Genomic DNA, 24,717 nt, shown 5'->3' with positions numbered 1-24,717 from the left:
GGGAAGGGCATTTCCATTCATCGTAGCAGAAAAAAAGAATCAGAAAATAGTTATTCCGTATCAGAGGAATATTTTCCTTAAAGAAAATACATATGGCACTTATTATTAAAAGGTATTCATTAAAAATATGTAGTTGAAAGCTATGGTATTTTGTTTCAGATAACATCTCTGCTTCATAAATGCTGCAGCATAGTTGCTTTGTATTCTCCTCCGTAATACTGGGTTCTCAGGGTAGAACATCTTTTTCATGAGTTAACAGTCTCTTCCCATTTCTATAAAGAAGTGAGCATGGGAGAAACTGTTAACTGAAATGGTAGACATAGAGAGATTTTGTATGACCCTAATAAACAGACTGATAAAATGGTCAATAATACCTACCATACTGATAACTGAAGTACCCACTGACTCCTCATCCCACTTGCATAACTGGCATGATTAATGCTATCACCATTTCTAAACAAATGTGGAGAACATTTACACATAATTAATGTGTAAATGGTTTTGCCTAATACCAAATCTTTTCACTCATCAAAATTATCAAAGAGAAAATGAGATTCCAAAGCCTCATTTCATATACATGGGGAAGAAAAAAAAAAAAAAAAGAAAGAAAAAAAAAAAAAAGGTGAATCTTTCTTAGAGTTTCTTTCTAGAATTTGCATCATTCACCATTTTACTTTCTGCCTCAGAAGCTAATCAAAAGCATTTCACAGACAGATATTGGTTTTGAAAATATGAAATATGTTCCCTACTGGTACTGTGTGCCAGCATAAAATCTGCATTCTATAATGCTTATCTTTTTCTCTTCTTAGGCCTTCATATAATTCTTTGCTGTACCACCATTGAAAAGAAAAAGGGAACTGAAGAATGTTATAACTGATTTGCTTATGGTTAATCAGGTCTTTCTGTTTGTTTTAATATATTCCAGTTACACTGCAGATGTTGTACAAATTAAAAACATCAAAAGTCTTTGAGAAGCAGAAGTCAGGGGAAGGAAAAGCAACAGCTGAGATTGTGGAAGAAGACCCTTTTGCTGTTCAAATGATGTACTGGTGTCCTGAAAGCCGAATTTTCTGTGTGGCAGGAGTTTCTGCATATGTGGTTGTTTATAGATTCAGCAAACATGAAGTTAATACTGAAATTGCGGTAAGTCATTCAGAATTTTACTTCTTAATGAAACAACACTATTTCTAGATGAAAGTGCCTTCTGTGTTTGTGTGCAACTGGATAAACACAGATTTGGAGATATTCCATTTAAAACTTTTTGAATTAAATATTGATTGTACTTAAGCTGATGATAAAAACTGAGTGTGAGGTTTTGGGATCCAACTCTCTTATTTTTTGTTTTAATAGTAATGTGCTGTAGGAAGGTTGTCAGATGTAGCTCACTTTTAAGACTTCAATACAGTACATATCTGTTGTACTTACTGCTCTAGAAATACTGACTGGTGTATGTTTTTCCCAGATAACATTACTCAAGTCATATCTTCAATTTATTTTCATAATATTTATAATAAAAGGGGACTGAAAATTGTCACTCATTTTAACAAAATCAAGGCAGGTTTTTTGTGTGTGTGTTTTGGTTTTTTTTCTGGCTTATATTGACTTTGCTTCCCTCAAAATGGACACCATTTGAAAAGCAAGGTGATTTATGGCTAAGTAGTTGATATTTTCTTAAGCATCTTGAGCTTCAATCCTATTCAAATACCTCTCTTTCAGTCTTTGTGTCTTAAGCAGTCACTTCATTTCAGGTAGAATCACACAGTTCACATTCTTTTAACTGTTCTGCGGTCACCTGGTACTTTTACTCATCATTCAGCAATTTAAACTTTAGTTTAAACCTTGCGTTTCTGCACAGTAGCGGCAACCAGTTCTAACAGAATAGTTCAACAACTCTTTAAATGTAAAATATTCTTTTGTTAGTCTAAAATCTTAAGAGAAAGGCAATCTAAATGGGCCTGGAGCATCTCCCTTACAAGGAAAGGCTGAGAGACCTGGGTTAATTCAGCCTGGAGAAGAGAAGACAGAGAAGGAATCTGATCAGTATTTATAAATACCTAAAGTGCAGGAATCAATTGAATGAGGCCAGACATTTTTCAGTGGTGTGTAGTGATAGAACAAGGAGCAAAGGCCAAATACTGGATCATAGGAAGTTCTACACAAATATGTGGAAGAACTTATTTACAGTGAGGGTATTTTAATGTCCTTTAGAAAGGCTAAAGTTGTAGCCTGACAAAAACATCTGTGCTGCTTTTGGCCTGTAAATCATGTGCAAGTTGGTAAGGAGACTCATTACCGATACCCATTCTGTTCTTTTCCTGTCATTTTTTCCTCCTGAAGAGCAACTTTTTAAGCTGAGTGTATCCTTTCAGGAATGCTTTAAAACCAATGAATATTAATTTCACCAGGTCGGCCAGCTTATGCATAACATTGCTTAAAACGTGACATATCAATGTTGATATTTTATTCCAAATAATGAACTTTATCTTTTATTAGCTAACATTCATTTTGTGTAATTTTCATGTGCTTTAGTTTTTCAGCTTAGTTGCAACAGACCTGGTATATTCTGAAGTGTAATATTGTGAGCAATTTAACAATTCCTTGGATTTTGTCCACAGTTAAGAGACATTTATATACTAAATTGTTCTGTAAATAGTTGTTTTAGTATTATTTAATATTTTCAGAGGAGTAAGTGAATTCCTCTGGGTTCTTTGCATCTCCAAGATGAGCCTCATCTCTTATTTTCGGTATTTTTGTTGGAAACATTGAAATTTTCATTCCTAAATGGTGCTTTTTTATTAAGAAAAAGTATAGGAGCATTTGTTGGAATATGTACCTGACTACTTCACATTCAGTAGCTTTTTTTCTATATTGAAAAAGAGCTGGGCAGTCTCAGAACATATGTAGATTGCTCCAAAATAATGTCTTTTATTTACTTATGTGGAAAATACAACAGATACAAAGAGCACAATAACACTAATTGATAGAGCAAATTCTCAGCTGCAGAACATTCTTTTTCAGTGTAGTCATTACCAGTAGCCATGCATTTTCATCAGACAAGAACAAAAGCCTGTATGCCACGCTCATAATAATCTGCACCAGTGGAGGTGTCCCACTGTTTCACAGCTGCTACAATAGCATCGTTGCTAGTCCAATCCATCTTTCATCAGCCCAAACAGATAGAAGTCAGAAGATACCAAATCTACACAGTTGGTGCTGTAGGACAGTCCAGCTAAAATTGGCAATGTGCTCCACCGTCTTCAAACTGGCATGGAACCTGGTACTAATGAGTTGTAAGAGAAAAGGGATCTTCTTCTCTGGCCTGACACTGGAAGTTTGAGCCTTCACCTTTATCAGTGTCACGATGTAAGAGGTCCGAGCTGATGGCTTGGATGTGTTCCCCTTTCCTATCCCAGAAGACAGTGCATATCTCTTTACCTATTGAGGGCTGCCAGGGGAATTCTCATATTCTCACTCCATGGAGTGCCATTTAGACACCAGCTTGTAGTGGTGTCACTATGCCTCATCATCACCAGTGACAGTGCGATCCAAGAAACTCTCACTTGCAGCCTCCTATTGGTTTAGTAGGTCCTGACAAACTGGAATATAGCATTCTCTCTGTTACTGTGTGAGCATTCATGGGGCCCAGCTGGCACAAACTTTGCAATATTCTAGCATTGCCATTGTCATTTCCAATGTGTTGAAGCCAATATTCCACTTAGTAAACAGTCTCCTGGGTAGTAATCTGACAGTTCATGTGGCTGAGCTGATTGAGATGGTCTTAATTTTGTGGTGTGACAGCAGGGCATGGCTTGTCTTTCATGTTGCTGTCACCACTGCTGAAACGCACCACCCACTTAATGCATCCATCTTTATTTTGGTGAAGATGATGTCTCAGTGAGAGACCATTGTCTGAGTAGGCTGCAGGGTCTACATTTTCAATGGTGGATGACTACTTCAAGGAACCAGCACTGATATTACTGTCCAGCTAACATTCCCAAGACATACTCTCCTTGAGGGAATTTCCTTGTTCTTAATTATTTTCAACACAAAGTTCTCCTTGGATAATTCATGAAGTAGAAAGAATTGTCCAGTGTTTATCATGATATTCTGAGATGATCACTTATAGAGTTGAACTTCCTTTTCGGTTTCCCGTTTGTTTTGGAAATCCTTCAGTTAAGGTTTCCTCTATTAGTGGAAAGAGTGGAAGCATGGCTGAACTTCATTGGTCTCCTTTTCCAGTCTGAGGGGATCCAGAAGGAAAGTGAAAGATAAGTGGTGTAGATGCATTCTAGAATCTGCCAAACTCATGTTTAAAGAATATGGAACTCTGTGCTCCTGACCTCACATGAGGACAGATGGAGTTCATTGATCAGTACTGCCCATTTTGTTGAACTTCTGCATACTGGCTTAAAGTTGTCTTTTAGAAATGGTGTTGTAGTTGCAATAGAGAGGAAGCTGATGGTGATTCTTTTAATCATTTGGCTTAGGCACACGGTAGTGAAAAATAAGCAGAAAATTTTCATGTCATCAACTCTGAACAATAACTTTCTTATGCTAAAATGTTGTTTACTTGAGAGTGAGTAATTAACACCTCTTTTCATACTAAATTCTGGAATACTGCATTCTTTTACTTATGATAAAATGCTTGGAACAAAGTCAGTACTGCAAGAATATATTTAATTATTTTTCCATCAGTGTAGGGTAAATGACAAGTTCCTATGCAATTCTACTGTTAGGCTGTATTTTAAAAAAAAGGAAAGACTGTATTCTTTAATTGTAGATGATTATGATATATTTGGGTTTGGGTTTTTTTTTTTGTTTTTTTTTTCTTCAATCTTCAGGGGAAGATTTTCTGATTTTTATTGAAAAGTAATACAATTTTCAGCAGCTTTCTTGTTAAATTGTGACAGCTTTTTATTTATTTAAGTCACTAGAGGTACGACTTCAGTATGAAGTAGAAGATATCATTACTCCTGAACCGGAAATAATTCCTCAATTTCCAGATGCCTCCTCCCAGCTTCCTTCTTTAAAGAGCCTTTCAGGTAGTACCAACACCGTAGCATGCGAAGGAATGATGAAGGACAGTATCCCATGTCTTAGGTAAGTCTGCCATTGTTCAAAGCTTTTATCTTTCTGGCAAGCAGCCTTATCAGGAGTTCTAATGATCTGTCAACCAGCAAGAAAAGAACGTTAATTATATTATGTGACACAACTAAAATGAACCAGAATAAGGAACAAACAAAAGAATTAAGGCAGTGTAATTATCAAGGAATTTAATAGGCTGAAAGTAAGTTATGATGAAGATAAACTGTTGCAGTGAAGGTTTAACTAATTTTCCAGTATGATCTATGAGTAATTCTTCATCTCACATCCAGTTTTTAATGAAACACAGGTACCACAGAATAGGTCACTTTTTTTTTTTTTACTTCACAAAAATACTTAAAGCTCCTTGATTAATAAGTATGCCACTAAAATAATAATCTATGAAAGAAGTATATGCATCTTATTATACATAAGGAAAGGAAACCGTGTTCATGCTCACAAGAGAACCTTAAATGTTTAGTACACACTGCTACTGTTTGGAGTAAATTAATATATTCTTATGCAGATAAATTATAGGTTTAGGGTTTCAGAACACAATTCCATACAAAACTCCATAAATCAGAATTTCTAAAGAATTACAGTGCACAGCTGATAAAGATTGCTCTCATTTAGTGAATTAATTATTAATTCAGTTTAATTATTGTTAAATATTTTAAATCTCAATTACTTCAAAAGCAGTTTAAAAGAACATTGTCTGATTTGCAGATATTTTCATCAGTTCTGCTCCTGAAATAGCATTAACGTTTAAAAGCAACATTGTGGCATCATCCATGCATAATTGACAATAGTTTTTGTTTTCCTGTACGTCTGTCTTCCTCATTCAGTTAGCAATTGAATCTCAGACATATGTTTAATCATTAATGTGAACCATTAAAATCAATAGAAGAGGCAGAGATAAGTTATTTAGGAAATCTCAGACACAGCCAGTTCCAACAGCCTCATTGCAGTCAGTCACTCACTACAGTAAAAATTTGTGGCTTTTTTTTTTTTTCCAGTCTAATCTAACACCATGTCAGGTGTGTGGACCAGGAATGCTTGAAAAGCTTGCCGGGTCCCATCATGGTCATGTTCAGAAGATACTCTGCATAACCAGTCAGCAAAGATCTCACCTCTACAATCCAATATTGCTTAGGTTATTTACAGCAGTACTATATGTAGAGAAGCACATACAGCAGAAATAATTATTTGCCAATAACTGCAGTTTTTCTGTCTGTGTTGTCTATGTGTATATTGGCTAGCTACACTCCTTCCTCTTTTGATACTCAGTGTTTCTTTTTATCACATAGATATAAGATTATATGTGATAGCCTACCCTATAATAAATAAGATGTGTAATATGTACACTCTCAGTATTTATAGTTAACGCATCTCAAAGAATTGCTGTTCTTGCATAGTGTCTTCTATCAGTGCATCATCAAGTAAATTCTACCAGTCAAGAACATAAATAGACTTACAAAAGTATTCAGTTCTTACACCTTTGCTGTGTGCTGTGCAAGTCACTGAAATTGTCATAATAGAATATGAAAGGGTGTTAATATTTATATCAGATTTTATGTAGGAAGCAGTCATTCAAAATGGCTAGGTCATGTATGAGGTAATTATACTCCTAAGAAGAAAATAATAATTGTTTGCACTAGACAGATAAATAGAATTGTCAAATCCAGAAGTTTTGGATACACAATAAAGATGCTTCATCTACCTATTCTTGCTGTACTTCAGAACAAGATAGTTCCAACAACACAGAAATGTCATGTTTGAGATTTTTCAGAGGAAAACATTCAGCTTTTCCATCTGAGTTGATTATTCATGCCAGTTTTTAAATGTACAAAGCAATGAAGCTGGTGAAGGGTCTGGAACACAAGTCTTGTGAGGAGTGGCTGAAGGAAATTGGATTGTTTAGTGTGGAGAAGAGGAGGTTTGTGGGAGACCTTATCATTCTATAACTACCTGAAAGGAAATTGTAGCAAAGTGGGGATCAACATTTCTCCCGAGTAACTAGTGATAGGATGAAAGGTATCGGCTTCAGATTGCGCCAGGGGAGATTCACGTTGGGTATTAGGAAAAATTTATTCTCAAGAGTAGTGAGGTATTGGAACAGGCTGCCCAGGGAGGTGATGGAGTCACTGTCTCTGGAGATTTTCAAGAACTGTGTAAATGTGACACTGAGGGGCATGGCTTAGTGGGCTTGGGTGATGGGTTGATGGTTGAACTCAATGATCTTAGTTGTCTTTTCCACTCTTAATTATTCTGTGATTCTTTGGCATGGTACAAGAAAATACTTGGGAAAAAGAGAACAAAAGCAAAATTGTTAAGCAAAAATTGTTTTTATTAACCTCAATTGTTAACCTCACTTACATATTCTCTATGATTCTCTATGACATCTATGATTCTCCAGAGTTTATCATTTAGGGAATGTTGAAATTTTCAGATTTATTTCTACAGCAGAAATTAAGGTCAAAGCCTGGAGTTCTTTCAAATTATCCATGTTCTGATTGGAAAGCCTAGTCTCAGTGTGCGGATATATGCACAATATGCTTCAATTGTGCATACTGCTGTGGTCTTAGTAATGGATTCTGTTCCATTAATATTTTCTCAGGGAGACATTTGTTTTTCATGGCTCAATCTGTTTATTTGTTTTTATTTTGCACCTCTTCTTAGTGTTAAGACTCGACCTGTGCGAATGCCTCCTGGATACCAAGCAGATCTTGTTATTCAGTTGGTGTGGGTGGATGGTGAGCCTCCACAACAGATTACCAGTCTTGCTGTAAACTCTGCTTATGGACTGTAAGTAACTCAAAATGAAGGTACATTGATTTATTGTTTGTTGCACTAAATCTTGTACTTTCCAGCGAAATTTTGAAGTTCCCTAAAGGTATTTGAAGTCAGAGTAAAAATAATCAGAAGCTGCTGAAATCCTGACCATTGGGTAAAAATTATTTGAGTTTACATGATGAGTGTCATATGAGATGTTAAACTGTAATTTTTGCTATTATTTTTATACTATTCCTGTTTAATGGACTTGAATTGCTTTGCGTCATTCTGTCCCTTCTTTCAAGTTAAGTCCAATTACCTTTCAAATCTGAAATTTTAGAAGTTATTGTGAAAGAATCACTGAAGTACATTTTATAAAACACGGTGATTGTGTATTAAATGTCATTATATCCTATTTTTATTGGAAATTGTCTTGTAAGAACAGCTTTTTTTATGTGTGTGCTAATCTCTGCTAGCAAGAGCAGCAGAGATCTGAAATTGAAATGTGAACAAAGAACCTCCCAATACTAAATTCTGTATGGAACTGCAGGTGAGCATGTCTGCATAGATCTCTTCTTTGAACTCCATTTAATTGCAATTTTTTAATGTATTTTCTTATTGAGGATTGCCCAGATACATTGATTAGATTAGCTCTGCTGAAGGGATAAAATACATGAACCTTAATGAGTGTTAGGTGTCTGACTCCCACCAATATTCTGTAAGTCAGCTGACAATTCAGAGACAATTACATTTGTCTGCATATATTTGTGCAAAGATGTTGTGTTTGAAGTTTGTTTTGTTAATTCTTTGGCCTGGGTTTCTAAATTGTTTCTGTTTATGAACTCCATAACCTTTTGGTCTACTGTTCTAGAGTTCATGCGTTACTTGTGTAAACTGTAGGGTTTTGCATTATTGCAATGCATTCTGCACAGAAGGTTAAAGGCAATAGTCTGCCTTCTGGAATGCCAGTTATCATGTTTCAGGACACAATTTTATCAATTCAGGATTACAGATCTGTAATTACAGAAAGTAAGCTTTGAGTCGTTTCTGAAGAAAATGTTGCTGCAGAATTCATAATACTAATTATTTTTTGCATTACTTATATATTATAATATATATTACTCATATAATAATAATTATATTACTCATATATCTGAGGAACTTTTCTTCTTCTTTTTCTCAGAGTGGCATTTGGAAACTGCAATGGCTTGGCTGTTGTGGACTTCATGCAAAAGACCGTACTACTGAGCATGGGAACCCTCGAATTGTACGGATCAAGTGATCCATACCAGCGCCAGCCCCGTTCACCTCGCAAAAGCAAACAGTTTGCTGCAGGTAGGAATTAAAATATTGTGGTTATGAGCTTGAGATTCGTTGACATTTTTTTTGCCTGTGGCTTTTTATAGTGCTTTTGACATGCATGACTATCTGCCAGCCAATGGACAGAAGAAACCTGATGCACTTTAAGTACTGATACTTTTTCTCAGAAGCAAAAAGTTTCAGGAAGTTTATTATTTTGGGATGAAAGTCAGCAAGTAATTCCCTTCTCTGAGTCTCTAAAGATCACAAGTAGAGAAGTAAACTGCTTCTCTGGCAGTCTCTTGAAGTGTAGTCTTCGAGTGTAATCTTTGTCTGCTATTTTCTTCCTGTTTTCAGTAAATTCCCTATGATATCCAAGACTTGATTGTTCTTTCTGCTAAGTGTTATTTGTTGTTAATTGAAAAGGTAGTCGTGATTGGGAAATAACATAATAACTGGGTATGTGCTATGTTGATAGCAAAACTAGCTCCAATCAGCCACTTTGTTTGCTCCTAATATAAATTTACTAGATCCACCTGTACCACGTCTTAAATTTGATGCCAAGAGGATCACATTTGTAATTCATACTTATTATTATGCATTAAATATTAGAAACATCAGTTCATCACTGCAATTAAATTTTGCCAGATGTTTTTGATTGTCTAAAAAATTAACTTGTATGAGGGGAAAAAACAAAACCATTTAGCTCTGCATATTCCATAATAACATACTCGAGTCAGAGACAGTTATAAAATATAATTTATGTAGCTGCAGAAATTTAGAATTAGGTTTTAAAATCTGTTTGGAAATGTTGACTCTTTCTATTTATATATATATATACATATGCATATATATATATATATATATATATATATAACTATACATATGAAATCATAAAGGCAGGAGATTACAGTGATTGTATGGCATCAGCAGATCCTGCATTAAATCATTAAATCCTATTTCTCCACTGAGTCAATATAATTTTTTTGTTTGTTTGTTTTCAGTATGATTGTATTTTTAATAAAAAGAAATATTTGGAGAATAAAAAGTAAGTCTTCAGGCCTACTTCCATCCCTGAAAGACCACTTATCTCACATTCTAGGCATGTAAGCATTGCAAGCTTAGTTCACATTGTGCCAAGTGCTAAGAATGTAAATTTGGAATAGTGGAGGAAAGAGGAGACAAGCAGCTTTAAGCTATCTTCAGCTTTCCTCTCTGGTTCAGTTAAGCTTACAGCATTTCCCAGTGTAATTTGGGCAGCCAAACATAGGCAACGTGATGCAGAGCTGTGTACAGAAAATAGAGGGTAACTGTTGTGAAAACAGTTATTATCAGCATTGCACCATGCAGGATTTCAATGTGTCAGGGACAATCTTGGCTCCTCCTTTAAGGCAGTATTCCAGTTGTGCTGCTAGAATGGTGTCTACTGGGTATATTCTGGGTGACTGCCAAGAAAGAATATGCTCTTCTAGATTGGTCATAGAAACTATGCATCTGAAAAATGATCCTCAGCTGCTTTCTCACCATCCATCCTACATCCGTTACTTTTTTGGTTATTTTTATTGTTATATCTCCCAATTGGAAGGTAAGCATCTGCTGAAATTTCTTCACCTTGGCTGTTCTAGATGCTGGTTATGGATATCACTTCCTTTCACTTTAGACTGTTTTTTCTCTCTTTCCTCTGCCTGCTGCTGATGCTGATGTACTGGCATGTTCCAAAGACAACTTTTGCATGCGTGGCCTGTCTAACTTTTATCCAGATTTAACGAAACGGATCCGTACTTCCTATCAGAGTAAGTTCTATAAAGGTTAGGCAAATAGAGTTATCATGATCAGACTATGCCTGACTTCAACCCATGTGTTTGTGCTTTGTAATGTGTTTCTTANACATTCAGCATGCATGCAATTTATTACATTTTGTAATGTCAACCATGCCTCATTTTGACAATTTTCTCTGTTACACAGATATTTCAGATCTGTTTTTCTCTTCCAAAATGATCAATGACGAAGCCTCATTGACTAATATGGGACAAATCTGGCCTTAGAAATGAATTTTCAATAATGCTATGGTCTTGATGAGAGTATTTTCCTTTGTTTTTGTTTTCATTTCAGTGTACACCTACTTATATGAAGCATTTCTTGTTTTGCAATGGCACTGCCTGGTTATACTTTTTAATTAATTCTTCCCTATTCTCAGAAGAGCAATGCGGTTTAAAAATCTGCCAATTGGGTTGCATGCTATGGCATTTTAAATTTTAATCTTGGTTTGGTACTTGAATATTTGGCTTTGGGGAGCCATCCCGTGGCTCTGATCTTTAATGGGGAATATAAAGTGGGTATAAAAATACATACATCAAAGAGTTATGAAAATGAATGTTTTTTATTTTTTAAAATTTGGAACTATAGTGATATGTAATTTAAATATTAGCATTCATCACTGCACAATGTGATGAACAAAGCTGCAATTAATTTTGCAAAAATGACTGTTAAACCAACAAGCTGTATGTATCATAATTAACTGTAGTGCTTATATGTAATTAGGTCTCCAGGATGCCTCTTATTCATCTCTTTTTAAAGTGTTCTTTGCAGAACAACTGGATGGGCAGTTTTACATTGAATACTCAGTGCAGGCAAGATGAAGAAAGGGGTGACAATTGTTTTAGCTTTTGGTGTAAATACAGAACTGTATGGCTGTTGAAGTACATTTGTAAGCTCTCTAAAGAAATTACATTTCATCTCTCCAGATAGATTATTTAGCAACTAATTTCTGTGATTTAGTGTGATAGTACTTCATAAGAAGTAGTCTATTTAGTTAGAAGGTCAGTTAGAAATCTAGCAGCCCATGAAAAGGTCTGGTTTGAAATGTTTTATATTTTAATGGTCAGTCTTTCTAATTACAAGTCTATTAGAACTCAAGGGACAAACAGCAGTCAAAGGTTTATGAGTTTCCACAAAAACAACAACAGAAACCCCTACAAAAATATTAGTGAAGTCTAAGACCAGAAAGGACCAGTAAGTCCAACATGTTTGTCCACAGGTTTTAAGAGCTGAATATTTCTAATCTTGTTTCTACATTCAGCCATAAAAGCTTTCTGTATACTGCATAGCTGAAGTCTGTGATTTTGACTCTTGTTCATAAGCACTATTAACTCTCTTTCCTCAAAAAGTGTTTTGTTTTGCCTCTGTCATTTGATACATATGTAGGAATATGCACTGATTGTCTGGTGCATCTATCAGGTGATTAAGACCAAGAACATGGCAAGAATGTGCTATTGAGTATAAAGGTTCTTAGCTAGTGAGCAGAAGTTAAGAATATCTCCAACTCTCAAGTTGAGTTTTGCTACTTTTATGAGAGATAGTAGTTTTAAGCGTGTTATTGAGGGTGGATTTAGGATTATGTTCACTAGCTTATCCTTGTAAGGGTCAATAATAGGAAAAGAAACTGCTCAAAACTTATACTATCAAGGTAAAAGCAGGAATAGGAATAGCTGTGATAATATAGGCAGCAGGTCTACAGTATTGAGGATTATATGAATGAAAATTGAAGTTAATGGGAAGGCATATCAGGAGTTGATTCAATTAAAGTAATGAGCTAGGAAGATAATTTCATGAAGGTCAGTTTGAGAAAATCAGGCTAGTATTCACTGAAGCCAAAGAAAAGATTGTGTTGTGGTTTAACCCAGTAAGCAGATAAACACCTTACAGACATTTGCTCTCTTGACCACATCAGAATGGAATGGGAGGGAGAATCAGGGAAAAAGCAGAACTCATAGGCTGAGATAAAAAATATTTAGTAAGATGGAAAAAAAGAAATAACAAGCATGATAATATGTATGCAAAACAAGTGATGTGCGAAACAATTGCTTGCTGCCTTCTGACCGATGCCCAGCCAATCCCCAAGCAGCTGCTACCACCTCCAACAACTCCCCTCAGTTTTATAGTTTATTTTCACGTGTAGTCATGTGGTATGGAATATCCCTTCAGCCAGGTTAGGTGAGCTCTCCTGGTTCTGTTCCCTCCCAGCTCCTTGTGCCCCCAGTCCCCTTGCTGGCAGGACAGCATGAGAAGCTGAAAAACTGAAACATCCTTGGCTCTGTACAGCACTGCTCAGCAACAACTGAAACATTATCAACCTTGTTTTTTCCCAAAGCCAAAATGGCATTACATCAGACACTCTGAAGATAATCAGCTCTGTCCTAGCTGAAACAAGGACAGATTATCAATGAGCAGTATACTTTTGTTAGTCATTTTGAAGGTAATTTTCTGCAAGAAATGGTTTGATTTTGCACCCAGTCTCTGTATCCAGAATTAGCTTTATATTCCAAGAAAGGAAGCAGTACTATGGGTTAAAGTGTCAGGCAAGAGAATGGTACTGTTTATTATTTTGAAGTAGCAATGAGAGAGAAGATTTCAGGAAAGAAAGGAAAAAAGAAAAAAAAAAAGGAAAAAGAAAAAAAGATTATACTAGCAGTATTAAGTAGTTCTGGACACTGGTGAGTAAAGTTTAGAAAGATGGGAATTCTACTTGAAGATGAGTAGATGTTAAACAAAGAAGAGGTGTGTTTGTGTATCCTTAGGGTAACACGAGATGACCCTGGAGAGATAAAGGGTTGATGTTTCAGTCTGAGGTGTCTTTCAACTGAAGGAGTGGAAAAAAACATGAAGCAGGGGAAAGAGGCAATGTTCTGAAGATAAGAGATTTGCCAAGGGAAAGACATGATCAACAATGACAAGGTCATCTGATATATGAAGCTCAGTGATGGAATTGTTACAAAATGGAGCCAATCATCTGTTGAGAACTTGATATGGGTGGACTATACTTGTGTGAAGCAAACTCAAAAGGGCCCAGAATGAACTTAGAGCCTTAAGGCAGCACTTTCAGTGGGTTGGGAGGTGGAAATGGGAAGGGAGAAGCAAGGTTTGAAAAGGCAGCAAAGGAAATGTAGTAGATTCTAGATATATTGTAATGAGAGAGGCTGGAAATGTAAACACTTCTTGTGTTTGGTGGCTCCATTCTTTCTTTTTTTTAACATCTGCTGGCAGCTGTCTTCACTTGTAGCAAGACTACATGCCAAAATAGTGGTGCTGAACTACGGTGGAGGAACGTTGGCTTTTTTTCCTTAACCAGTCAAAATTAAGTTGTATGTGTTTTTGCCCAGGAGTAGATAGCGTCTATTTTTATATTAAAATGAATATATTTCATGTATCTAGAGCGATTGTACCTGCAGCGGAACATAAAACTACAAACTTAATAAATCAGTTTGATCTCCTAGTAGAAGTTCATGCCATCAATAGAAATTCATATCATCTGTCAGTAAAACAAGAAAATAGTCTTCATGAGGAATCCAAAGAGGCAGCAGGTTAAAATTGTGCTTATTCGTTGAAAAATAGTCTTCAGAATTCATAGTTTTCACTGAGAAATATCTTTTCCTCCTTCAGGCCTGCCCTTTGAGAGAATGAGAGCAGAAGTAACCTTGTTGCTAAAGGAAGACACAGAACACTGCGTTATGAGTCATTACTTATCAGTAATTAACACTTAAAGTGACACCTGTCAACATAGCAGAAGCTAATCTAGGTTGAGTTTAAAGTTAGCATCCATGCTCTGAACAAGCTGCCTTTTCCAAAGAATGCATTATATTTAAATATAAAAGAAACAGCATGATAATTCAGTGTAGAGACTTATGAATTAAAATGATACCGAGCTTACTTATCAGTTTGTGAATATTTATGAGAATTTGTTTACAGTTTATTAAATTATAACAAAAAATTTGGTGGCTTGGATGCCTTCAGTAAATTGGAAGTCTGAATCATATAATCAGAGATTCAAATTATAAAATTATTTTAAATTACTATTATTTCAAAGAAGCTGTTATTCTGTATGTAGACATTATGTTTTCAGTCCCTTAATAAAATTTTTGTTTCTTTGATAAAGAAAAATGGAAATCACAATAAACTTTGAAAAGTATCCATGAGTTGTCTTTAAAACTACTGTATGCCTCAGAAGGTGTAATGTATTGCAGGTTTTTATGTTTATAATTTCTTTGAAGCAAAATAATTTGCATCTTCTGACAGGTGTCTGTTTCAATTCCCAAAATCAGTAACTTACATTTAGTTTCCTGCCATGTTCTTCTTACTGTAGTCGGACTCAAAATTTGCTGATTTTAGCAAAAATATCTTGGGACAGAGATTGGCCCTAGAGAACTTAAAAGCAGGAAGTGAAAGTGTTTCTTAATACAACATCAGTAGGTGTTGTAGCCTCTCAAGGATCATCAAGAATGGAAATACATATGAGAAATTATTGAAATGGTTTCCTTAAAAAGGGAATTAGAAAATAAGCACTAGTACAAAGGAGAGCTTTCTTATCTCAAGAGAATCTCCAATGTTTAATGGGATCAAAGAGCAATAAAAATTGAGACACGTGTTTATTCCTTTCAGTGAATGATTACAGATTATGCAACGTGTTGTAACATCTTCATCTTCTCTCTTAGCTTACATGAGTTTAGAGATTACAGAGTCCTAAGATTTTCTTTCCTGGTTAGGCAAAATGGCAGGTAGAAAATGGCTGGGAGGAGAAAGTGGTTTGTGTCCCAGAGAAAGAAGGCCATTTGACAAAAAAGGAAGGCAAAGAGATGAATTCAGATTTTTACTGCTTTGTCATGAAGCATTAGTTAGGAGACAAAAAGTTAGTTCTTCTCAGTTTTTCCATCCTTCCTTCCCATTTTGACATTATGTACTAAAAAGTACAAAAAGTTAAAAGAATCCCAACTGTATCACATTATTAGAACTGCACTTCTTTGTACTATCAGTGTTTCTGGTCCAGTGATTTTGAGCAACCTGAACTAGTAGTAAATGTCCCTGTTCATAGCAGGGGAGCTGGACTAGGTGACCTTTAAAGGTTCCTTCTAACTCAGATGATTTTAAGACTCTATTGTTAATTCAACAAGGTTAAAAAAAAACTTTGGATAGATAGGCAGATGATAAGTAGAACTCGGTGTTTCTAAGCAAGGAAGATTGATTCCAGGGGAAGATTTGCAAGTAATAGTACTTAAGCAAATCTAAGCATTCAAGACTAAGCATGCTTTTGAAGGACACATAAGTCCCCACACTAAAATTAAAAGCTATCTGTATAAAAGTTCATGTTCATCATTCTAAAATGCCATAATATCAAATGCTTTTTAAACTTTTGCCAAACATACAGAGATTGTGGTCTTCTCAAAGTGGATGTTCTTTTTCTTTCAGAACAGTGGTGTGATTTGGTGCTTTTCCTACATAAGACAGTGGCACCAGTGTACCTTGAGCTCTAACACTGATTCTGTAAACTCCCAAAAAATTACTTTATAATCAGAAGCAAAATCTTACCTGGGATTTGGCAATGGGGGTTGAAAGTTAATGATCCTTGAGGTCCCTTCCAGCTCAAGTCGTTCCATGATTATAACTGTAGCCAAGAGTAACTGTAAGGAATTTAGAGTGATTTCATTAATCATAACATCATAGCCATAGTGTCAGGTTTTAGGAATCTCCAGTACCGCATTTGGAAAGGAATCAGTGTTCATTATTCCATTTTATGTTTCTATGCCTTACAAAAACACTCAATGGTCAGCCCATGGTAAAGGACAGCAAGAGCTCAGACATGCCCAATCTGTGCTAAAGATAGGTTTTAGGTTGATCACAAACAGAAGCTCATGCTTAAGCACTTTAAGCTAGGATTACATTACTTGCTGTTCTGCTCCGTGGTAGACTGCTGCAGATGAGTTCCTCACAATTTTTTAAAAATGATATGTAAGGTGTCTTGTCTGAAAAACTCCTTGTTATATTCAGAAAATACCATCACCTCTGTGCTCTTTAAAATGAGCAGTCTTCTGTCAGTGCATCTAAAAGATTCTAGCATTGTAGTGATAATACTCTTTTATTCGCTTTCTTCTTTTACAAGTATTCACTCTTTTTTTCCTTCTTCCCCATGTCCCCTCACCCCATTTTATGGTTTCTGCTGTGCATTCTGCAGCACATGAAAGTGTAGAGCTGATTCCACATCTCTTGAACAGGGAAGATTGATTTTCTTATGAATCACAAACATTTAAATTTTAAACTACATTTACTTGATTTCACTCACAAAGTATAGTGACTCTGTCTACCCTGAGGCACTTGGAAAACAAATCTGAGTTAACAAGAGGTGTGATTTTTGAAGTAGACCTAAATTTCTGTAGGGACAGCCTGATAACCACAGTTATTCTGAAATAGGTATTGCCCTCACGTTTCACGCTGTTCCTTTCTCCACTATGACTTTGAAGTGCAGAATATCATCAACCGAGAAAGCTGAAGCATGCCCTGTTAGATTGTAACTTAACTTTTTAACTCCGTTTTTTCAGGCCTGACTGAACTCAGTGACAGTCCAGTTTCCCTGGAGCTAGAGCGTTGCAAGTCTCCCACTTCAGGTAAAGGTGATTGGCTTCTCTTCCTGCAGTCTGTATAAGCCATTCATGTCATGCATCACTGTATTTCATTAATCCCTAAGAAGTGAAGTGTATAATTGCAGATCCAAATAGAAGAATTTTCTGGAGAAGTGCTTGTTGTGTAGTACAATGAAGTCCAAAATCTGTTCATTTAAAGAAAAGTTATTAGTGTGTGGGGCATCTTGAAGCAAAGAGTATGTAAACCCTGGAGCTGATACAGTACGGGCATACCTTTTATCTCACACGAACTCATCACTTTTGTCAGAGTATAGTTTCTCTGTTCACTAAAAGGCTTTGTATTTTAATAGGGAGTCCCTATGACTGTGTGTCAAAACATAAAATTGTTTGAAAGGAACCACTTGGTGCTTCAGTGCTGTAACTTGCAGTGGAAACATAACCTTAAACTAAAACTGTTAGTTTATCCTTTTTGACCCTGCCCTGAAATCCTGAAATTTAAGTATTTACAAAGGTTTCTAGTCTTACCTGTAGTCCTTCAGAACGTGGAGTTCAGCACATTCCTGGAGACTTTTTCTGCCATGTGCCTGGTCTGCACTGATCTCTTTTAATGTGAGTTTGGTGTCTTAAACTTAGTTGCTTAGAACTGTTTTCTAATAGTTGACTTTTATGTGTGATAGAAAATAAGCACATGTAGCTTTGATACATTAATTTTGTTTATGGTGTGCATAGCACGGTTCTTTACCTTCTAGGCCGGTAAATATTGGTAGATACCTTTCTTTCCTTAGTTATGGGAAAAATTTCTCAGAAATGTGCCATTCAAATCCTTTATTATTTCACATATTTTGTTCTAATGGGACACTGTCACCTCAAACGTAACAGAGTATTTAGTAACCTACAAAAATCTAAAGCCAAAAAAATGTTCATATGACACGTGAAGAACTAAAATAAAATCAATTGTACATTTCCTTTTGTTGCAACCCAATTGCTGCAGACATGAGATATCTTAGTGCTAAGACAGAATTGATAAGGCTGTAGGGGCTCCGACTCTTAAGGTTGGCTCAGAAACTTGTTATAAGGAGCTTTTTTTTTAAAGTGATGACACAGTAAAATTAGGCCATTTATTTTGTGGGCCACAGGGATCCATCCTTTCAGACCTCTCTCCAGAAACGGGGTACAAATTCCCTTTTTTACTGAAAACTAAGAGATTACTGATGTGGCAAACGTATGTGCATGTGATTACTTTTATGGTAATGAGTGAAGTCCAAAGCATCTGATGTTTTCTGCAGTTAAAATTGATTTTTCCCTCTGTGATTGATCAATAATACCAAACTCATACACAATTTTATTAATTTGCTCTGCAGTTAATTCTGCTTTTCAGTTCTGGAGGGCATGCAGCAAGGAAAAATGTCTAACTTACGAATGCTCCCTGTTTTAGCCTTTTGAGTTCTTCAAGCTATATTTGAATATTTAAAATTTTGCAAAATTAATTGCTGTTTATAGAAATTACTTTTACCGTGACTGACATTAATTACTTTTTAAGCACACATCTTGTAAAACTGGATAAAATTCAGACTAAACATCTAGGGAAACCAACCTCAAAACTGTGACCACCAAGCATCTGGGAGTAGTACTACCTTGTGCTTCTGCACACATCCTCACAACCACATTGTTTTTGCACTGACTAGTATTTCTCCCATCATATGATAAAACCGGTTGATATGTATGATATTGGATTCACTTGACAGGGTCCTTTTTTCTTCCAGTCTTGCTTTTGATATCTTTAAGTTTGTGGTATGCAAACAGTGTAATGGAAGTGTGTTATACTCTTAGAATCCCATAATGTCTTTGTAAAACTAGCCACCGTGTATCTCTGCTAAAGATAGACTAAGACTCAGTCCTTCAGAAAGTTAGCAAAAACAGAAAAGGCTACATCACCAGCTGATAGGATTGATCTATTGCAATTCTCTACAGTTAGCAGGCCATATCAGAGTCAGATCTTCATTGTCAGTGGAGCTCATGCTAGCTGCTGACCTTGAGTATGTGCAGTGCATACACAGATTATATACAGCTGGAAGACAATAGTCTACATGACAAACACCATACTCTTGCTGGCATACAGGGGAGCAGCTTGATCCTTTGTTCCATCACAACAGGAATAATATGGGGAACTACACTGCACTGACTCAAGTGCAAAGCAGTCTTCAGGAAGGATCGCTCTAGCATTCTAATTGCTGGTATAGATACAAACAATTTCACTTCTGAGAGTGCTGTTAGTAACTTGGTCTGATTTCACTTCCAGCTGGGCCCCTAGAACAGTGCTGATGAAGGCTTTCTCAAGAACTTAAACAGTCTCTTGCCTCTTCGTATCTTGGTTGGATCCTGAATATTGCTTAGTCTACCTGGGCTATCTGGCCATCTTTGTTTTCCTGAAAAACCTGTGTTGACTCTAACATCCTACTACTTGTTGATATTTTAACCTCTAACTGAGGTTCTGCGATAAGAGCCAGTGTCACATCCAGTAATTCAGTTTTGTTTCTCTATTCTGCCAAGTCAAAATTAGACATTTGTGTTCTACTGCTGATGTGAGCGTTAGAGCACTGAGCAAAAGACATAATGCTGAAAATTAATCCTTATTGTATTTGCAGGGCTGTTTTCTAGTTCAGAACAAATCAAACATCTTCCATTAGGCAATACTTTAAACCTGTTCAATAAGGCTGTCTTTTCAGGTTTTCCTCCTGTACAATTTGGGAAAGTGTGGCTTTGCAGAGAAAAGTGAAAAAATAACACTTTTCAGTCTAGAACATGAAATTGATCACATTGCCATACAGGACCACTAGCAAGTGAGGAAATAATCAGCCTTTCACGTTAAGTGTGATAGACAGAGGAAAAGAATGGTCTTCCTTAAACACTGTTATCTTCTTTTAGTTAAATTACCATTGAATAATGCATTTCCAATACTGTACTGGAAGACAAGGAGTTAACAGACCATTTCTAAAGCTCTTCTTATTTGTGAATATCTAAGAGGTGGCAGTTTCCACTGTAAGTAAATATATAGCGAATATAACAGTATATGTACAGAGTAACACTTCTAAAAGTGGCAAAATGAGGAACGCTTGTCTTTATGAAGTATTTCATGTGCACGATGATGCAGTACAACATGTCATGTAGTGGTATCTGGTTGGCTTTAAAAAAAATCTCAGACCATATCACCGAAAGTGGAAATGAGCTTTTTTTGGACCGTCAGAATACCTTGTTCTTACTCATGCATACCATATTCTTTCAATGGAGAACATCAAGCATTTTGATTGTTATTTGCGATTTTCAGTTCAATTGATAAGGCTTTGTACTCCCTTAATTCCATGATGGATTCAGGGGGTTTAGTGTTTCTAAAATACAATTTTTAAAAACTCTCTGAGGCCTCTTAAGCCCTTACAGTGTAAATGATTATCCAGTGCTGGAGTTGATTACTGTATAGTGTATTACAAAACAGTACCCACCGGAATAAACATGAGCTTTGTTATTATCATCAAATAAAAAAGACTTATTCAGGGGCTTTTAGAAATGCAGTTTTACTGTTCCTTGTTTCTTTTAGCCATTTTGCATTTCAACATGTAGCTGAGAACACAGTGAGCACAAGTAGATATATCTTTGAGAGGCCATTTCACATAATCGCCCGTTCCACCTTACACAATATAGACTTATTTCAAGGATTAGAAAGAAAGAATTTAATTGGTCTGTGTCTGGAAGAGCAACTTCTGAAATCTGAGTTTTGAAACAAAAATGTATTTGTGTTTGTTCTTAAGAAATCACCTGCATATTAGTGGCTCATATCCGGGAGGCTATTTTGAAAGTAAAATCTCTGTTTTCTTATGTTGGCCCACAACATCAGAGTCAGATGTTGGTGGTATGGCAGTAGAGGTTGAACTCTACTTCCATTGCATTTTGTTGCTGTGTGACAGATGGCAGCAGAGGGGTAGTCTGACAAAATGGTGTCTAGCATGGGAGTGTGTGTGAAGCAAAGGTGTGTAATCAAATTCTTCCATGCTGAAAAAATGGCACCTAGTGACATTTGCTGACTCTTGCTGAATGTTTGTAGTGACCAAACAGTGGATGTCAACACAGTGAGGCTGTAGGTTGTGTGTTTCAGCAGTAGCAACATGCTCATTGCAGGCAAAAGAGCATTGCTGATAGTGGTAACTAGATTCAAGAAGAGTATTTTGTAGCTGAGAATGTTCTCTGTCAAATACTGTTATTGTGCTCTTTGTATCCATTGTAGTTTCCATATAAATAAATAGGAGGCATTACTTTTGTAGCAGCCTACGTTTGTTTAAGACTATAATGCTTAGAGAAGGCTGTGTAAAGACTTCACAGCTGATTTCTTTGAGCTTTGGAACAGGTTCTTAAGGCAAGATTATTGGTTCTTATGACTTCCAAGTGCTATTATCTTGATCAACAGATGAGGCCCGTACCATGCCAACTTCCTGTTTTCCTACACTACTTGCTTTTTATATAACTTGGTTTCAAGAATAATACTATGAAGTTTTTAATAGTCACTCCTTCTCAACTTTTGTGTAATGACAAAGTAGATGAAGAGGTTTGGTTCCATTTGGAAATTGCTTGCGCACAAGAATACATGCAGTTTAAAACATTGTGTGTGTGAAAACAGTGTAATTTTTCTTGAAACATGATTACAAGTAACAGTTCCAACGTAACCATTTCTACTTAGTTACATTACATTAAAAAGAATGTTTATTAGTTAGAAGTTGTTGAAGAGATCCTAGACTGAGCATAGGGCACATTTTATCACTTTTCTGTTGTTTCTGATCAGACAAACTAATGCTTACTTAAGTTCTCAAGGAAGGATATGTCAGAGATTAGCAGGGAGCAGTATGACTGATGAGAGGCAGCCTGAGCGTTTGAAGGACCTGAGCTCACTGCCCATAGCCCAGCTCATCAGATTTTTGCTCCCTTTCTTTTCCAGCTACAGTCCTTACAGCATCCTCTGCCTGTTAGTTTACAGCATTCAGTATAGTATGCCTTTTTGGTCTGGGAGCAGCTGCAGGAGCTCACAAATTGAGTTCAGGGGAATCAGAAGGTTTACTTCCTTTGTACCTCCTGTGTGAACCTGCACACAGATAATTGGGAGCTATTTCTGCGATCTCCCAGTTCATACATACATGACACAGTTTGAAAATAGCTTTGTAAAGTTTTGAGAAAAAGACAGTTTGTGAAAAAGAATTCTGTTATACAAGAATAGCTGTAGTACTGAAATATAACACCTTAAATCACCTGTTTATTAAGCCCAAAGCCTTCATGATGACAGCACTAATGAGGTTCCATTAATGTTAAATGTGGTTAGGTTTTATACTTCTTAAAACAGCCTGATTTAGACTGTGATCCTTGCGACCTTCCCTAGGAATTAGAAATCCTTTTTGGGGAGGCTGGTTGGGCAAGGTGTTGTCAGTTCCTGAAAACAAAAGGAGATTGTATTGCAAGTGCATTTTTTTTCCTGTATAGCAAGGCACTGGTTTTGTGAAGTAACCTCTGTTCTCGGTGTGAAAGTATATTACAGCTCTCCAGATGAATGGAATGCTTTGAAAAGGCTCTTCTGAAAATTTGCTTGGCTTTTGTATTAGTGCCTAAAATGGATACACAAGCCAAACACTTGGTGTCCAAATCAGAGATTTTCCACATAGTATCATTAGGAATGTTTACTTATGTGTTGGATTGATCCGAACTGATTTCCTCGCGTAGCTTTAAAGCATCCAGTTAAAGTGACACCCAGAAATGGATTGGCTTCTGTTGATATCAAAAGGTTGCTCAGGAGTCAGAAAGGCTCCTCAACTCTTCTCCAGGGGACAAACAAAAAAAAATCCTAGGTGACATATGATATTTTCATCTGCCGAATTGCAGGTTCTGTAGTTTATGACATTGCCAGATTCTTTCAGGGGCTCTGTTGACTTGAAATGGTAAGTGGCTGTTCTGGGCATCCTTCTGACCTAAAAGCTTATTAAATAGAAATTACAGAGGACTTGTTCCTTACATTCCTGTGTCCCAGTGTTCCTGTCACTGTCATACTTACTATGTGGGACTTGTGTTTTTTTTAATTTATTTTTATTTAGAAATATAATAATTAGCTATTAAATACTTCATTGTTATCTACCAATGACAGACAGTATGGGTAAAGGGCAGAAGGCAGAAAACAATGTGAACAAACTGAATGAAGACAAAATAAAAGAGCCGTATTGGAAATGAAGTCTTCTGAGTAAACAATAAAAGATTTCTTAAGGCATTCTTTTAACAAATTTAATACTTTTTGACTGCTACAAGACATGCTTCATTTCAGCTCTCTGGTGTTCATTGTTTTAAAATGTGCTCATGTGTAAGGAAATGAAAACATTTTTGAACAGAAGCAAAATAATAGTTTTGATTTGTATTCAAAACACAACAGATAATTAAATCTTCAGCAAACTGAGTGCAATATTTTGATGTCTGAATAATGGTACATTTTATCCTGAAGCTGCTGTATTTCGTTTCTGTTCAATGTCTTCTTTTCTGTAAGTCTATACAATGTTGTGTTTTGTCTCCATTACCACCACGATGTGCCCTCTCTTTTTCAAATGATATCTTGAGTACGATCTCATCAGAACTCATAATTTCACTGTGCCCTCTTAAATAAGTTAATTTCCAGGTGTTTAAATATTTGTGATATGCTGTATAACCAGCATTTGCAATATCTGCCTTTTTTTTTTAATCATTCTTGTCATCTCAAGGTAAGATATTGCAGCGCACAGCCAAATCTATGTATAGAACCATTCGTTTATTGAGAGCTGGAGTAATGTTTTTTCAATGAGTTTTTTGTCTAGTTACATTGAATGGTGTACATGACAATATTTAAACCATTATTCTGTTTTATGTGCTGATTTAAAAATATGTGTGCTACAAGCTTTCAGCATGATGTTGACCAGAAGGTGGCATGTTGTTTTCCCTCGCTCCTTTTTCTTTGTTAATTATTAACAACTGCCTTTCTCCTTTTTCTGTTGTTTCAGTTAAAGGATCAAGAAAGTTAAGTCTGCCAACAGATCTTAAGACTGATCTTGGTACGGTAGGCGAAAGCCAGCAGCTTTAAACTTTCCTTACATTCATTGGCAAGGCA

General features: G+C 36.1%; 1 protein-coding gene across 9 annotated transcripts in view; it reads left to right on the top strand.

Annotated features, from left to right (window-relative positions):
- Nucleotides 1–24,717, top strand: part of STXBP5L (syntaxin binding protein 5 like) — a 158,498-nt gene that overhangs the window by 99,587 nt on the left and 34,194 nt on the right. For 2 of the 9 annotated variants that reach the window (XM_032447294.1, XM_032447299.1), the window contains exons 15-21: nt 926–1,143; nt 4,928–5,100; nt 7,762–7,887; nt 9,038–9,189; nt 10,875–10,946; nt 17,520–17,585; nt 24,611–24,661. In XM_032447294.1, coding sequence (XP_032303185.1) covers nt 926–1,143; nt 4,928–5,100; nt 7,762–7,887; nt 9,038–9,189; nt 10,875–10,946; nt 17,520–17,585; nt 24,611–24,661 — 858 coding nt within the window. The remainder of the gene's footprint in view (nt 1–925; nt 1,144–4,927; nt 5,101–7,761; nt 7,888–9,037; nt 9,190–10,874; nt 10,947–17,519; nt 17,586–24,610; nt 24,662–24,717) is intronic. The other 7 variants (XM_015874608.2, XM_015874583.2, XM_015874624.2 and 4 more) reach the window with 5 other exon arrangements.

This window comes from Coturnix japonica, chromosome 1, assembly GCF_001577835.2.
Source record: "Coturnix japonica isolate 7356 chromosome 1, Coturnix japonica 2.1, whole genome shotgun sequence".
In the NCBI taxonomy this organism is placed as follows: Eukaryota; Metazoa; Chordata; class Aves; order Galliformes; family Phasianidae; genus Coturnix; species Coturnix japonica.
Note: the sequence above shows the minus strand (reverse complement) of the source record. Positions and strands in the feature narration are given on the sequence as shown.